This window comes from Lepidochelys olivacea (assembly GCF_965140295.1).
Source record: "Lepidochelys olivacea isolate rLepOli2 genome assembly, chromosome: 2".
In the NCBI taxonomy this organism is placed as follows: Eukaryota; Metazoa; Chordata; order Testudines; family Cheloniidae; genus Lepidochelys; species Lepidochelys olivacea.
This window is the reverse complement of record NC_140412.1, coordinates 191,658,783-191,676,429: the sequence shown is the minus strand read 5'-3', so window position 1 is coordinate 191,676,429 and position 17,647 is coordinate 191,658,783. Positions and strand designations below refer to the sequence as shown.

The 17,647-nt window shown below is 38.7% G+C and overlaps 1 protein-coding gene across 2 annotated transcripts in view; it reads left to right on the top strand.

The window, feature by feature from the left end:
* Window positions 1-17,647, top strand: part of DNAJC13 (DnaJ heat shock protein family (Hsp40) member C13) — a 104,399-nt gene that overhangs the window by 62,840 nt on the left and 23,912 nt on the right. For both annotated transcript variants that reach the window (XR_014710214.1, XM_084619020.1), the window contains exons 32-41: window positions 2,493-2,647; window positions 3,482-3,683; window positions 6,097-6,212; window positions 8,435-8,513; window positions 9,262-9,397; window positions 11,632-11,816; window positions 12,621-12,695; window positions 12,882-13,001; window positions 15,254-15,433; window positions 16,661-16,828. Coding sequence is in view for 1 of the 2 variants with exons in the window: in XM_084619020.1 (XP_084475146.1) it covers window positions 2,493-2,647; window positions 3,482-3,683; window positions 6,097-6,212; window positions 8,435-8,513; window positions 9,262-9,397; window positions 11,632-11,816; window positions 12,621-12,695; window positions 12,882-13,001; window positions 15,254-15,433; window positions 16,661-16,828 (1,416 nt within the window). In the remaining variant the exon portion in view is untranslated. The remainder of the gene's footprint in view (window positions 1-2,492; window positions 2,648-3,481; window positions 3,684-6,096; window positions 6,213-8,434; window positions 8,514-9,261; window positions 9,398-11,631; window positions 11,817-12,620; window positions 12,696-12,881; window positions 13,002-15,253; window positions 15,434-16,660; window positions 16,829-17,647) is intronic.

The window sequence follows — 17,647 nt, the reverse complement described above, 5'->3', positions numbered from 1 at the left end:
TTGTTTGTAATATCTGCTCTTTCTCTTGGTTTCTAGAGAAGACCATGAAGAAATGCCATTTGCATAGCCAAGTAACTTTTCTCGCTGCTCATTCAATGCAATCAGTGCATTAAACATACTCTTCTTTTCTAAACCAAGCATTGGCAACTAAGATGTGAAGAAGTTTATTTTAGTAGTGCTACAAATAGTGATTGGAGTAACAATCCAAGCAACTACTTGTTCCTCTTACAATTAGACCCTTTGAGACACCTAGATCTCACTGCTTACCACCTCTCCAGGCAACATTCCCATTGGCTAGGAGTGGGATTTCACTAGATACTGCCTATTTGCATGTCTCTTGTGTGCGTCTAGGCATGTAGCAAAAGAACTAACTTGGGTCTTAAAGTGAGGTGAGTGAACACTAAGATGACCAGAGAAGTCTGTTTTCTGAGACTGAATTTTTTGTCTTAGGAAGCTTCAAAATGGGACATTGGCTTGTAATGTGTTAATGAAAAACCTTCACTAGAACCCCATGGAAATAATAGGGGGAAGCACATTCCCTATATTCAGTGGCAGAGAGAGACAAAATCTGGTGGACTCAATTACCTTCCCCATCCAACATCTTGTACAGGAGTAAAATCATACAGATTTGTACAGCTTGTGTGGCCTCTATCTTCCGAGCTTGCAGCTAGGATGACTGCAATTGGCATTTCAAAAGAGGTCTGTTTATTCTTCATAACACAAGTGGAAGCAGCTTTGAGCTAAGATGAGTTTGGAGCACCTTCTGGCTTGGCCAGTACACCGATCCGTGAAACTCTTTTCACTTTGTGGACCATAAGTCTCTGATATCAGTTGTGTTCCTCCAAGTGGAATAGCTGTGTACACACAGTGCCTAGTAAATGATCAAGCTAAAGGAATCCAAAAAAAACAAAGAAATAGACGTAGTTCACTGGTCTGAAGTGGCAAAAATGAAGAACTTGGAACTGTAACCATTATTTTTAGGTTGTTATATATTAGGAACTCCTTGTCCAAGTCATTTTAAACGTTGTATGAAGGTTCCTGGCCAAAGTAGAATTTAACATTACAATTTTGAGATGAATTTGAATTTTGCCAATTTTAGTAGGGAGAAGGCCAAATATGGCTTTTAATGGAAACTTGGTTGCAGCTTAATAAACTGTAGGGAACTACATTGATCCAAGCTAAGGTCTTAATAAACTGTGAGAAGTAGTGCTTGTTGGTGTTAATACTCAGTCACCATTTTAAAGGGGATAAATTGCCCTTGCAGAAAGTGCATCTTAATTCACCTACTCTACTTATGTCCGAGTGTTAAAGCTGAACCAGGGGAGGAGATAGTATCCAGAAGCTGCTTATCGTGCTAGTCTGATGGTGGTTTCCCAAGGATTGGTTTCTTCCTTTCTTTTGATATAGAAGGCTTGCAATACATTGTTTTGTCTGAAATATTTAGCAGTATCTTTATGCTTTACAGTCACCCTAAAGTCACATTTTAAACCATATAAAAATTGAATAATCTTACAAAAATAAAATTGTAGAGCTGCACTTATATTGCTACTATAGTATGTGTGCCTGTCTGCCTGTAGTACTATGCCTCTGAATTAAACATACTTCCTATTAGCATTCTTATAGTAAGCAGGATCCAAGAACATTCCTTGTTCTGTAAACCAGCGTAACTTTCCATGTACTGATCTACTTTATTCAAGGTATGAAGGATGCTAGCTCACATCAGATTTTTTTTTTAATTCATGATATCAAAAAAGATTTATGATATCGTTGCCTGTTAAACTCTTTAAACTTAAACTAGATCATTGATGTAGCAAACAATTTGACCAGTAAATGATATAATTAAATCTGTCTGGATAGCTTTTAGGAATTTTAGATAGGATTTTTGGCTCACAGGAGACCAAGTGACAATTTTGAGTTCTGTATAGAGACTTGCTGCTTGTTCTAGTCTTGCCATTGGCTGCAAAATGAATATTCTACAATAAACTTCAGTGTCTTATGCTTTCCATTGATGAGCTGAACCATACTGCTGTTGGACATAACTACAATGACTTTAAGATTAGTGTTTCTTATAGTCCACTGCTTTATATCGCTAAGGATGATGGGCTTCACTGCCCTGGGTGTAAAACTGGTATACTTTTTAAAGTGCTATGACTGTTCTGGGTTAACAACTGTGACTTACAGTATATTACTTAGCTGTGTTTCACTCCTTTACAAGTAATGTGAAGATGACTCATGGTCAGCATCCTTTTAAAAAATCAGCCTCCTTAGCCACTCTTACATGTAAGTAGCTGTTACTGACTATCAAATTGTTGCATACTTGAAGCTACGTAAAGAAACTTTACGAACATATTTAAGATCCTAATCAGTTTAATTGAATTCCACTGTAAAATAGGAAAGCCTTATCCCGGAGTATGTTAATCATTCAATGAGTGTGATCAAACTACAGCTTAACTTGGAAACACCTCAATACCTGTGAAATTCTTTCATTTTAGACAAAAGGGCAAGATATAGTTCAAAGAAGTATACTAGGACACATCCTTCCTGAAGCAATGGTGTGTTATTTAGAAAACTATGAGCCAGAAAAATTTTCTGAAATTTTCCTTGGGGAATTTGACACTCCAGAAGCGATTTGGAGCAATGAAATGAGGTAAGTATTTTTATCTATTTCCCATTAAATAGGGGATCCAGTCTTTTGATTAAACTTGTATTAAGTGCATACCATGTGATTTGATCTTGGGCAAAGAGGGCTCAGTGGCTCATTTCACTTTGCTGTAGTAGCAGTTGCCTGTAGAAACTCTCTCCAGTGAAATGGATTTAGTTGTCCCAATTAAGTCTTCAGCCCTCTGTTCACATCATAAAGCCAGGAAATGACATGGCACAACAAAGTCTCTCTTCAAAAGAAGCCCATGGTACAAATATAAGTGTCATGGAACAGTTACGCCATTTCACTTTAAATTCTCCAGCAGTTTGCTTCATGCCTGCCTATGTCATGCTTAGTTAGTGTCAGTAAATGTTATCTGTCTCTAGAGTCTGACCATTCTTTACGGTTTCCTCGCTAAACTACATGGTGTTACAAATCACATAATTCCTGCCTGGATAACATACCTCTCTGGTTGCTAGGGCATTTCCCATATAAAGCATGGAAAATCTTTCTAATTATATATCTTTTTATATAAATCTAAATCTTCAGTGTTAAAACAAATTTCAGACTGCTCTCGAATAGGTAGGCAGAACTGTGTACACACCTTCTGTATTACTGCTTAATTTTTTGTTTGTTTTTTGGTGTCTTAAAATTAAAACCAGTCACATGAGATTATAGGACTGTAGTATCCCAAATTGCATAAGACTTTTAATCTGTTCAAGAAAATATGGCTAATTATGGGAAATTAAACGCTTGTCAAAAATGCTTAGTAGTGTACTTATGAAAAGTACCTGACCAAAATCTTGTATTGGTGTAATTCTCAATGTTTGCAATTCAAAGGCGCCTTATGATCGAGAAGATTGCTGCTCACCTTGCTGACTTCACCCCTCGTCTTCAAAGTAATACAAGAGCACTCTATCAATACTGCCCCATACCAGTTATCAACTATCCACAACTGGAGAATGAGCTGTTCTGTAACATTTATTACCTCAAACACCTGTGTGATACACTCCTGTTTCCAGATTGGCCAATTAAAGATCCTGTAAGTCCAGAAATCTTTCTATACTTGTATATCCATAGTGCACATGCACAGACCTAACACTCAAACATTTCTAAAATCCAAAAAATCCAGGAGTGGCATATTCTTAATAGTTGGCCTCAAACCTTGTTTCCTCCATAAACCTCAATATACTTTGGTTTACACTGCAAGTTCCTGTAACAACTTAAGCATGATGAACTAAAAATCAGTATTGGGTAAACGGGAATATAACTGAGTTGTTCACTGAATTCTCGATTATGGCATGAAAAAACTATGCTGCTGCTGTAACAGATATGATTGCTCATACTTACCTTTGTTTCAGCAACTCTTGGGATGTCTACACTGCAGTGTGAGTCTGGGATTTGAATTCAGGCTCAAGGCCCCTACCCCTTCCATCTACGCATAAATCTTACTAATCAGGGCTCAGACCCAGGGTCCCAGGAGGTGGAGGGTCTGAGCCTGAGTCAAGCCAAGACCTGGGTTTAAGCCATATTGCTTTGCAGTTTGTAAAGACAGACCCACTGGACTCGTCCTCTGGGACTCCACCAGAAATATTCCATGATCCCACAGGCCAGCTATCTTTGCCCTCTGGGCAGTCGAGTCTGGTGGAGAGTCAAGTTTTCCCACAGTGCACTACAAACAAAGGACTAGAGCAACCAAATTTTGAGAGGGTGCTAGGAAGTCTGGGATATGGGAGGTTGGACTTAGTCTGCCCACATAAAACTGTGTAGACACTGGAGCCCCAGGTTGGGACACAGGGTTCAACAGCTCCTAACCTGCGGTTACAAATGAGTGTAGACACTCAGACCTAGGTTAACAAACCCAGAGTATGCTAACTGAGTTCTGCTAACCCTGGGCTTAAAGAGACTAATCCGGATAAGTAACCTGGCAAACTCTTTTAGTAACACTTTTTTTAATGCTTAAACGTGTAAAGCATAACAAGAAACCTAGACTTAGACTTCATAGATGGCGATGTCTACTTTGACAGTTAACCCAGGTGATTGGCACCTCAGTTAGCCTAGCAAGGGTGAGAGCATCCTTGCAGCAAAGCCATATCTGCATTACAGTTTCTGCACTCATGCATGTGCCTGGAAACGTAGCCCATAGTTCTTTGTGCTGAGATCCTGTAAGACTTACCCAGGAAATTGGGAGATAAGGATAAACTTATTTATCCTTTTGGGGAATTGTGGTAAAGACACTGGAGGACTGCTGGCACTTGAATTATTTTATTTATTTATTTTTATTTTTCCCCTGTGCCCTCAATACAAAGTAGATGGGTTCTATCCTGACTTAGAACAGAGCCTGGGTTGTAGCCCTCCCATACAGCCAGGTAAATTGGTCTGTGCTTAAAGAGCCTCTAAAAAGCCAGGTCAGAGGTTTTTCATTTGTGAATGGTAGTGGGGTTAAGGCTACTGTGCAGCGTAGATATGATATTCTCTTTGTGTTTGCAGTTCACCTCACTTGGACAATGAAACTAAAGGTCTTGTGTAGTCACTTATTCCTTATATTCAAAGGAATTCTTACTTGTCTTAAATTACCCATTGAAACTTACAAAATGTAAATGTTTTCATAATTTTAACTTAAAAGTTGCAACAAAGCTACTTGGCAGAGTTCAGGTTAATCAAATGCTAAGAATCAGTCTAAAAATATCACTTTAGTGCTATAACTCTGAGGCTAATTTTAACTTACTCATGTCCAAAATATCTAAATGGAATTCCCCAAACAAAGATGAAGACCTACCAGGTCTTTCAGGTACAGTACACTTTCTAGAGCTCTGTCCACTCCAAATTTAAATGAAACACATTTTTAAGAACAAGACCGCAGTGTGGAGCAAAATCAGAATCCCAGGGTACGTCAGTTCAGGATAAAAACTACCTTAGAAAGCATTTAAAATAGGAGTATCTAAGTGATGTTACATGCTAACATTAAAAAAAAATTTCACCTCTGAATTAAGTCTAGCTACCTGTATATATTAGCATTTAGCCACAAATTGGAGAACAGCTTTATTTGCAAGTAACTCAAATAGGCAACATTACCTGTGTTCAAATCAACTAATATACAAATTTCCAGTGATTGATGGTGGAAAGATTAAATTAAAATAGGTTTCAGAGTAGCAGCTGTGTTAGTCTGTATTCGCAAAAAGAAAAGGAGTACTTGTGGCACCTTAGAAACGAACACATTTATTTGAGCATAAGCTTTCGTGAGCTACAGAGCTCACTTCATTGGATGCTTATGCTCAAATTGGTTAGTCTCTGAGGTGCCACAAGTACTCCTTTTCTTTTTTTAAATTAAAGTAGTTAGTCCATAACCAAGAGCTTCACAACATCTGAATTTCTTATCAGTACTACTTCAGTATCAAGTGCTGACAAGTATGTTTGACACTGTCCATAATATCCTTAATGGATTTTAATTTCAGGTTAAATTGTTAAAAGATACTCTGGAGGCTTGGAAGAAGGAGGTAGAAAAGAAGCCACCTACAATGTCAACAGATGATGCTTATGAAGTTCTTAACCTTCCAAAAGGACAAGGACAGTAAGTTGCCATAAAACTTCCTAAAACAAAACTGAAGTAACTGCTACATTGTTTGTTTTATATCATAAATTACTCCAGATAAATTGAAACTTTGATCTCAGTTTATGGTACCCAAAGCTGGAGATATCTGAAAACCAGCTATCAGATGGCATTGTGTTTCAGGCATTTAATTGATGCTAATGATGGTGGCTACCTTTATTCAGCATGGAATAAATGCTGAAAAAATCCAAAACTGTTTGATTTGATATTCTATATATAAAAAGTGGTACTTGCATTAATTTGGGGAAAAAACGTCTGTTTCAGTCTTGAGCTCACGCCAAACTGCTGTACTGGATCCAAACCTTGGGTCCCACATACTCTCTGCTTTCTGGGGCTGGGCAGAATTTAACTTTCTCTATGAGCGTGTAGGCATACACTCCAGGTACAGCCTCCAGGTCTGACATTCCTGTTGCCAGTGGGGACCCTGCAGTCCAATTGCATAGACTCTGAAGTTAGGGCCAGTTCCTGCAAGCCTCACAGTAGCTGTTTGCACACTGAGTTCTGTCAAAGCTGTGACCTGCTTGTTTACTGTTCCCTCTTTTGGGACTACATGACTACAAGCAAGTAATATACAATCTGCAAAGGGATTTCTAAAGGCACATCCTTTACGCATAGAGAAATCGTAAGATGTACAGATCCATGCAAAAATAAGTATCCTCAAGCAAAATCCTTCCTTTCGTATCCTCACTGCTCTGAGAGCTCTTTGGGCTTTGGTCAGTCCTTCCAGCGTCCTGAGACCCTCCTCTCTTCTCCTGCCCATTCTTGCTTTCTTGTGACCCTCCTAATCAGCCTCAGACTGTCAGTGATGCCTTGCAAGGTTACCAGCTCACCTGCAAGGACTGGCTTCTGTGGGTGGTAGCTAGCTCGTAGTTCATAAGTGCTTGTATTTGAATAGGAGACCCACCAGGGTAATTAGCCTTGATTTGTTTTATTCGGCCTCTGTCAATGCCATTTGGAAATTTTCAGTCCAGGGTGGAGACAGACTACAGGGAAGGTACAGTAGTCTTGCAATGAAATGGTGCTCACAACTAAGTGGAGTTGGTAGTCTGATGTAGATAGCCTTGTTGCCAGGCTGTAACTATTTTGTCACCCCAAATTCAGCCATTGGAGAACACTTCTAAAGTGAATAGTGCTTTAATAACTGTTCTTTGTAATCTTATTCATAGCAATCACAACTAATTGAGAGTCACAGGACTTCTGTGTCTTTGGGAGGAGCTCTCATGAAGCCACGAAGCTCCTCTGTTCTTGACTCCACCCCCCCCCCCCCCCCCAGCTGTACACATGGGCAGAGCTCTGCAAGAGTCTTGGAGCTGAGGACGCAGACCTGCCATTGCTATTGCACCATGCCTTCATGTCTGGCTCTATACCCATAGTAGCAGAGAGGGAGTCCTGGGGCAGTGAGAGTTGGGGAGGGGGAGGTCATGGAAGTTCTGTGGCTGGGGTCCTAGGACAGCAGGAAAGAAGGATAATTTAAAATAAAATTATTTTAGCTATTTGAACAATTGTGAGATTTTAAACTAAATTGTAATTATTTGATAGTTATGTGGTTGATCAAAATTATTCAGTGACCTAATTTTTTTAAATGCTTTGAATGTGAGAAATTATTTAAGGATTATAAACATAATTACTGAACTCGGTTATAGAAGGTTCTACTTGGGTTAGGGTGGCTGTAAAAACATTCTCACATAGAACAATCTTTGCAGCTTACAAAGAAAGGTGGTGAAAAAAATTGGAAACTTGGTACAAAGGGAGAGTATTTGATATTTCTTGGGTGCTCACTGTTCATTTTCCAGCTCTCTCTATAGCCTTTGCATGGAAGGAAAGTATGGGGGGAAGACAGGAAATTAGGTGGGGAGAGTTCAGACAGTAACAGGAAATGGATGGTAGTTTCCACCTCGAGGGGTAAGGGCAAGTCTCCTTCTGAACAGCCAGGGAGAGATGTGCATTAAAGATTGACTTTTCAACTTGAAATTATCAACCACTTTGTAGAGGAGTTTAAAAGTCAAAAGAGAAACTAAAATGTGCTGTCTTTTTTTAAAAAATCTAAAGATTTTTGGGGGGTCTGACTCATGATTTTTGATTTCTTGAGGTTGGTAGTTTTGAATATGTAAATTTGTTCTTAATAAATTCTTATGCCAAAAGTGAATATTATCTTATTGACATTCTCTATCTGCATCTGACAGGCATGATGAGAGCAAGGTCCGAAAAGCCTACTTCAGGTTGGCACAAAAATATCACCCTGATAAGAACCCAGAAGGGAGGGTATGTACTGTACTATGATATGACTTTAGTTTACACTGAGACTTTTTTAAAATTGTGGTTTAATGGGTTTGATTTTAATGAATATTTACATCGGTAGTGTTTTCAGAGCAAGTCCATTTTCTTCCAGAATACACTTGCACAAATTCTAGAGGTCCATAGCATTTTAACTGGAATATGACACTTATCAAAAACATTTTCTTCAGGGGGACTCTGAAATAACAGTTCATCTCATTCCATCATGCCAGGAAATGGCATGCACTGCATGTTAACTTGTGGGGTTTTGAGGGATGAGGAGTTTAAATACAAAATAAAGATAATATGTAACTTCCTTTACAATAACAACTAAACCATCTGTCTGAAAAAGATTCGCTCTTACAGCCCACTTTTCCACTCACTTGATTCTGCAGTGAAGCCATAATGCTAAATTTGTAATATCACAATTTCTTCACTGATAAGACTCAGTGCAGGATTACCCCTTCACTGAAAGACTTAAAGAGAAAAACTGATCTGTGAACCAGCAAAATATTACTATAGCAGAATACGCAGTTACTATTTTTCAGAGTTTTCTCCAATGTGACACTCCCTTGGAATTTCATTTGCAATGGTATAATATAGCTAATGTCATTGTTTACCAGTTCAGAAACAAAATAGGGAAAACAGGTTGAAGCTGCAACTGAGTTTTGAGACTTAGTAAATACTCAGGTTTTGTTGGGTAACAGCTTGACGTTGTCCATATTGTTATCTGCAGGATATGTTTGAAAAAGTAAACAAAGCATATGAGTTCTTATGCACAAAATCTGCCAAAGTGGTGGATGGCCCAGATCCAGAGAATATCATCTTGATTCTGAAAGCTCAAAGCATCCTCTTCAACAGACACAAAGAAGGTGGGCATACTGACTCAGAAATATCGCTTCCACTGTATTTCTCGGAGCAGCTTTTTGAAGCTGCTTTGAGTTGTTAATGCATTAATTTTGAAGTTTTTCATGAAATAGTGAAAATACAAAAAAATTCATGAAATGTGGAAGCTTCATATTTAACATAGTATAAGTTAAATAGAAGACTTTTTCTCTAGTTTCATTTTCCTCTCTACACTATCATTAGGGGCCTACCAATATCACAGCCGTGAAAAACATGACATGGACCGTGAAATAAGCCTTTTCCCTTGAAATCTGATGTCCCCTTGTTTCTAGGTGTGCCCCAGCAAAGGGGACTCCTAGTTCTGGCTGGGCTGGGGAGGGACAGGACTTGTCCATCCTCTGTACAGCTGCTCAGGTGGAGGCGGGAGACCAGACCCATCTCCGGGTGCCTCCCCCTGCAGCAGGGCGCTTTTGGACTGTGCATCAGTCCCAGAGGTTCCTGTAACTGGAGAAGGCATGTGGACATAGATCCAATCTTCCCCTCTTCCTAAGAGCGCCCCAGAAAAGGGGACTTCTAGCTGCTAGTCCAGGCAGGGCTGGGGCAGGACAGGACTTACCCAAGAGCAGCTCTGCAGGGAAAGAGCATCTCTCCCAGCTGCAGATAGCTCCACACCCCCTCTTCCCCACTCTCTCCAGCTCTGAAGGCAGCACAGAAGTGAGGGTGGCAATCCCATGACCCCCCTACAACAGGTTTGCGACCCCCACCCACTGTGAAATTTACCAATTTTCAAATCCTGTGGCTGTGAAATTGACCATAATGGACCATGAATTTGGTAGGGCCCTGACCATAATGGACCATGAATTTGGTAGGGCCCTAACTATCATGCTTTCTTGTTGATACCCTGCCTCTAGTAAAAATCTGATAACAGGAAATATAGTAACTTCTGTGTCATATCGTGTCAGTGGTGGACCAAAACTCACTTTTCACTGTGGTGGAAACTAGTCAAATAATAATTGGGCAGTATTGTAATTGTGACTGAAAAGTCATTTTATTCAATTAACATTTTAAGGTGCTTTGAAATAGCAGGAGATGACAACAAGGCTGAAGGTGAACATTTAGCAAGACAATTTGTTACGTGTTTGCCTGGTTTTGGAAATCACTAATGAAGAAAAGAGACTTTTTTTATCAGTTAAATGTCTGACTCTTGCACTCAAAGGTCTCTTAACCTTCAGTCTTGCCAGAGAATGAGTTCTCCAAGAAAACTTTTTAGCGCTTACGAAATGTCACTTAAATAGTTCTAAACATAAAAGTAGTGCATGCTGCACATGTGCAGTGTGACTCTCTCGTTCTTAAATGTACTTAAGAGTCTCTGTCCTGATCTACTCTTTGCCATACTCAAGTAGTCCAAAGGGAGTTGAAAACTGACTGCATCATTCTAGTCAGGGTTCCCCCTGCTGTTGCATAGTCCCCAGGAGAGGTAGACTCTGCATGTACCAGCTCCAACACCACCCTCTTCCTCTGCAGTCCCTACCAGAGAGGAGGGATGGCTGAAGTGGTCTAATAATTCCTGACTAACAATCCTTGGAACCCTTCGCATTACCATGTATGTTAACTTAAAACACAAACATCTTAGTCGTATAAAATGCTTGCGTGCAATATGGCACGTAGTGTAGGGTACTACAGCTGTATCTCTTGACTTGTGTGGAAAAGGTCACCCATAATATTCAATTAGATGCATTAAACCAAATACTACTTTAACATATAGATTGCCTTCTTCTATAGCAAATTAAACGTTTTTGTTTAGAATTGCACTTAAGCCCATCTGAAACCCATTTAGAAGGTTTGATGCCTTATGTGAGAAGGTGATAGACTCAAGTTTCAGCTGTCATTCTGTAACATTAAATATAAAGGACTTCAGCAACCTTCCCAATTTAGTATTCCCTTACAAAAACTGACTTGATAACATTACTAGTTTAAGTTTTTTTCACTTAATTTCTTGAAGTAGGCTAGACACATACTGTGAAAGATGGCAGACTGGTTTGTGCATTACTAGAAAATCTCAAGGGCTACAGAAATAATCCTATTTGTCAGATGAGCCAACATTGTGTTCACACATAGCTTGGCTCTGAAGGAGGAGAAAACATTTTGTGAACGAGTAATTTAGTAATCTGAAGCAGATCATGATAAAATCCTTACACATTTAGACACTGCTAGTTAATGGCTATCAGATTTGCTACATTTCAGTTTGTTTATCCTTCAGATTTGAAGCCTTACAAATATGCAGGCTATCCCATGCTGATTAAGACCATTACACTAGAAACTTCAGATGATCTTCTGTTTTCCAAGGAATCTCCTTTGTTGCCTGCTGCTGCAGAGCTGGCTTTCCACACAGTCAATTGTTCAGCACTTAATGCAGAAGAACTGCGGAGGGAGAATGGAATAGAGGTAAACCCAAAGAAACTCATAAGCACATCTGTTTTCACAGCTTGTTTGTTGATGGTTACTGCTTCTTGGATAATCAACTGAGGAATGGGGGGGGAAGAACAAAATTGATGGTGTAGGGTTATCTGCACATTTGCCCACTTCCTTCCTGCAAGAAACATTCTCATGGTTTCTTCTGAAATGGGAGGGCTGGGGGACAGGAGGGATCTCCTTCTGGAGTAGATTAATTCATCCCTCCACAAGGTGGCTTTGAATTGATTTACATAACATTCATCTTCCAGAACAAGTTCTAGTGGCCGTTACATGGAACGGCACTGTCTGTATCGGGCTTCTGTGTTGTGCTTGTTTGGTGCAAAAAAACCCCATAAAAAATAAATAGTGACTTGCTTTAAAGGGTGGGAGCCAATCATTTGAGTGTGGTTTGGTTATTCCAAATGAACACTCCTCAGTAGCACAACTGGGAGAAGAGGATGCCACTATATTAAAAATCTTCTAAAAACTTCCTTAAACTATAATGGCAGTGTGAAAAGGCTAGATATTTCCAAGGAGATAATTTTTACATGATGGATAATTCATATGAAGTACCAGTAAATCTCCCTTTATGGTTGTAAAATGAAGCCCGAACAGCGAAAGCAAAATTTGTTTCAGTGCATAGGACAGCTGTTAAACCGTAACAGGAGGTAATAGATTTACAGACCCTGAGCAGGCTTTATTGAAACAAACCTTGTAAAGCTACACTTTGACAGAAAGATACTTTCTTTAGGTTTATGATGAATTCTAACCCTTGCAGCTTTTTACTCCCTAAAGGTATTGCAAGAAGCATTTAATCGTTGTGTGGCAGTCTTGACTCGCTCCAGTAAACCAGATGACATGTCTGTACAGGTAAGCAATACAGAAATTGTAAAACGGTACTTAACAGTATGTCAGGCCATACCTTTTGTACCATTTTCTTATGAGGCTTTGTGCAGCTAATAAGTGTTTTAGAAATTTGCGTGTCCTTCTCCTGTTCAGGGGATATGCAGCACACTACATTAACTCTGTGGCTTAAGAAAGTGTTTCTGTTTGTAGGTATGTGGGCATATAAGCAAGTGTTACAGTGTGGCAGCTCAGTTTGAGGAGTGCAGAGAAAAGATCACTGAGATGCCTAATATCATCAAGGATCTCTGTAGAGTGCTATATTATGGCAAGGTAAGATCTCCTGGCTTACTACCTAAGCTGTTGTAGTTTTCTTGTTTTATATTTAAGTGTTGTAAATACAGTACTAGAAAATGAGCCACTATATGAGACTAGTTCTTAAAATAAGTTTTTTATAAAAACTGTGTGAATTTCCCAATAGTACAGATACTTGCAGTCTGTATGACACAAATATGAGGCTTGGTCCACACACAAACTTACACTGATTTAACTAAAGGTGTAACATTTTTTAACAGGTTTAATTAAATGGTGCTAATTCCTTGTGTAGATTCTTATATACATTTAGCTTGCACCTGTAAGTTTTATATCTAGCTTATATTGCTTTTTTACCTTTAAATTCTGTCTGTAAATTACAAGATGCAAGCTATACCCTGGTTTAAACAGCTCAGATCATCCACAGCGGGTTTTGCATTAGTTTAATCAAGTTGGTTTAAAAACCAGTGCAACTTGTGTGGAGACAAATCCATAAATTCTGACTCAAAGTATTTCCACTTAAATTTAAATCCTAGTTTTAGGGAAGTACAAGAACAATCTACCAATTACAGTAGATGAAAATGCTACCTGTCAGAATATTTCTCAGATTGGTGACAAAGGCCACCACCCTGGCTTACCTTCCACATTGGGCCAGATTCTGTTCTGTTTCACAACTCTAAAAACCAGTAACTCCAGGGGGTTTAATGGTATTACTCTGAACTTTAAAGTTTAAAAAGCAGAATTTCACCACTAACTACTCATTGAATTAGCTAGGCAGAATAACTGTCTTTATTTTTACTCTAATATCTATTTTTACTTCTATAAGTAGAAAAAAAATCTCAAGTTTAAATTCCTTTGGCTGGTGATTTAAAATAGCATTGCTGCACTAGGAAGACAGTGGCACAGCAGATATAAGGAACAAAATCTAAAGATCTGGCTTAAAACATAAAAAGAGAATGCAATGGTAAACCTTCAAAAACTAGCTAAGGAAATTTAAAGCTGGTGTAATTTCTTGAGGTTACTTCTACCTTATTTTGAATATTGAAAAGAAACATAATCAGCTGAGAATGTAGTAAAAGTATTTTGAGTGACATCTGTTTGAAAGTTCTTCAAAACGCAGTAGAACTTAAATTTTACTTTCCATTAAGTAGTTCTTTGCAATACTTAGTGCAGTCTATCAATTAAGAACTTCATGTGAAGTGCTTGAGATAGTCAACTATTAGACTGCTCCTACAGAACATCACTGTAGAAGTAAATGTATATAACTATTGAGTAATCCATTCAAAGACATGGCTCTTCAAAATTTGATTTCTATAAACAAAGTATAGAATAAGTTCTTCAAAATGTAATACTGATCAACAAATACGTCCATGCTGAGCGGTGTGGAAGAATTGCAGACTGGAGTCTATTAAAGCAATTTGTATCAGAAGTAGTCCATCTTGATTGCACCATGTGAGGGAAAGCAGGATATTAAATCCCAGAAGTCTGACTCCGCTATGTTTTTGCTTCTGAATACAGTGAAACCTTTAACTGAGTTTTGGTTAACCAGGGTTTTGATAATCATTTGAAGGTCACATGTGAAGCTGAGAGGTAACCAGAATATCCATTCTGCTGAAAACTTTTTCACAACGTTTTTGTTCTGAACTGGAACAAAAAGTCAAAAATGAAAAATGCAAAAATTTTCCACAGAACAGTTGCCCGACTGGCTCCTTGCCTCCCTAGCACCCACACAGACAGCTCACCAGCTGGTAGGGAGCAGAGGCTCTCTTTGACATCAGTCGCTCCAGCTGCTGGCCAGCTGCACAGGAGACTGGGGTCTGGAGAGGCACTGCTCCCCAGCAGCTGGGCAGGAAGGCTGCAGAGGATCTTGGGAGCTGGCTGGCCTAACCAAGCAGGCAGACAGTCCAACTGCCTGGCTTCCATTAAATCAGGATTTTCTGACAGAAAACTGTTCTGTTGGAAAAATTTTGAACCAGCTCTAGCCATGTGTCCCCTGAAGCTTTATGTAGATGCTTATGCTGAAGTCTTGAGCACTATAAGCCTTTTTTTCTCCCCCCACAGACTTCAGATTTCATCAGTTTATGCAGATCCTTAGTATCTCGCTCATTATATTTAGGTACAAGATTCAAAATCTTAAACACGAAATTTCTCTAAAACCAAAACATTGTTCCTGTTGACGAATTTGCTGGTGTGCTATTTAACTTTTTCCTTTTAGGTTAAAATTTTCCTCAGTCACCAAAAATACTGAATGTCAATTCTCCTTCATTCCTCAGAACATTCCGCGAGTGGCTTCCTTGGGAGTGGAATGTGTCAGTTCATTTGCTGTTGATTACTGGCTACAAACACATTTGTTTCAAGCTGGAATTTTGTGGTATTTGCTCGGTTACCTCTTTAACTATGATTATACGCTAGAAGAGAGTGGCATTCAGAAGAGTGAAGATTCTAATCAGCAGGTAATATTTCTGAGCAACTTACACTTGACTCTATTCCAGACTTTAAGATGGATGTTGGTTACCATCCATCTTAAAGATTTGAACTCTGTTAGGCTTGAAAAATACATTTCCCCAAATTACATGGCTTTGAGTTTAAAAATTACTTGCATCTAATCTGGAACCATAGATACTAAAATGCTTTAACTGTAACCATATGATAAATGTATGGTGTCATACAGGGCAGAGTTAATATGGTTTGGGTGCACTAAATGTGCACTTCCAGATTCTTATGGTTATGCTTACAATATTGTAACGTGTTAACTCTGAATTTTCTAGCTTACAGTACTTTGGTTTTGGGATAATTAGGGCATCCCTGTAACGTATATTACAATAAATTATTGATGGGTACAGTTAATGTTTAATTCATGTTAATGTAATTTTTTTATGGGAGTAGATAAAATGATAGGCCATAAACATTATTATCCAAATATAGCATATAGTAGATTTTCCTAGTAGAAGAATAAGCAGGAAAGTACTAGCTGCAGATAGTCCAGAACTGAAGAAGTAGCTGGTTAGTTGTCAGAAACACTAATTTTATCTAAAAAAACTCTTAGATTTATATTAGCACCCTAACAGGTTCCTCCTTAGCAGAAATGTATAACTTCAACTGGTTGTAAAACCCGTGGGTCGGAATCAGTTATTCAAAACTGCTGCATATCTCTCTTGGATCAGCTCAATGAGGAGCCTTGCCAGGATGCAAAAACTACCATCTTTTAGTGCACTGTTGAATCATTATACAAACATTTAAATATCTCAGAAATACGTCTTTGTTCTAGAAATTGCCATTCTTTGGTCAAATATCCCATTAAATTGTGAACTAAGAAATTTTCATGTCTGTTTAAAGCCCCAAATTCATCTAGTTTTCTTCATGGGCTTTACACAGGTAAATGCAGACAAACTATATTGGTGTTACATGTCAAAAACTGTTGGTGTTCTGCAACACCTAGTGCTGTGCCCAGATGTATGCATATTTCTGTCTGTCAAGGTTGGTGCATAAACAAGAAGTAAACTAAAGGGAACTGAATTTGCTTATGATCATGCAAGGCATAAAAAAAGCATTGGACAACTATTTTCAAGAGGTGGTTTTTAAAAAGGTAGTTGATATTTCTCTTTAGCTTGCTTCAGGTTTCTGTTCAAGATTAATAATAGGATTGACCTTTTTAAAATTTATGTATTTTTCATTTACAGGAAGTAGCCAATGGTCTCGCCAAACTCAGTCTTCTTGCTTTGAGTCGTCTTGGAGGGTATTTGTCTGAAGAACGAGTTACACCGGAAAATCCAGCAATAAGGAAAAGCTTGGCTGGAATGCTGACACCATATGTTGCAAGGAAACTTGCTGTGGCTGCTCCTACTGAGGTACAAGAATGTCTAAGGCAACCAAAGTATTGACATTATGTAAAACAACCTACAAGAAATGATTGTTTATTAAAAACTTACTTGTTAGCCACAGTAACAAATAAACCAGAGCAGCCTGAATACTGAGAAATGAAGTGCAATTTGATAACCATTTCCCAGTTAAATGACTAAAATAACTAGTGATCTTTAGAACAGAACTCTTGATTTTTGTGAATGTTTTTAGAACAGTACCTAGGTAACAGTGACTATCTAGTCAATTTTTTTAATCTTAATAAAAATTTAAGTCTTGAATTGACCAACGATGCAGGTGAACACCCTTACCCCAAAATGTGTGACAGGTACAGCGCTTTGCAACACAAAGATGGGAACAGAAAGTGAATTCGGGGGTTGCAGGTACCAAGGTTTGGGGTAGACAGCATGGTGTTGGGAAACAAAAGTCAGTGCAAGGATAGAATTAAAAGACTATAGTGTTTAAAAGAAGGGAGCAACAACGTACAGAAGGATAAGAGCAGCAGAAAAGTTGGAGGTTAGTAAAATTATGAGAGTAAATTATGGGGTGGGTGGGAGCATGGGAGTGAACAGGAGATGAGTTTGTAGTTAGAGGTAAGTGACAGCAAACAATGTTCTATTTAAAAAAAAAAATTAGTGACCAATATGAGTGTGAAGTAATACTTCTTTTGTGGAGCATTCCATCTGGCTCTTCTCCCTTTCTTCCTCCCCTCCCCCCGCCCCCCCCAAAAAAATCATATCTGGAAAATTTGGCCTTAAGCCTACTCCTGAAAGCCAAGATCTAGCCAGTGGGCCACATAATCTGAACCA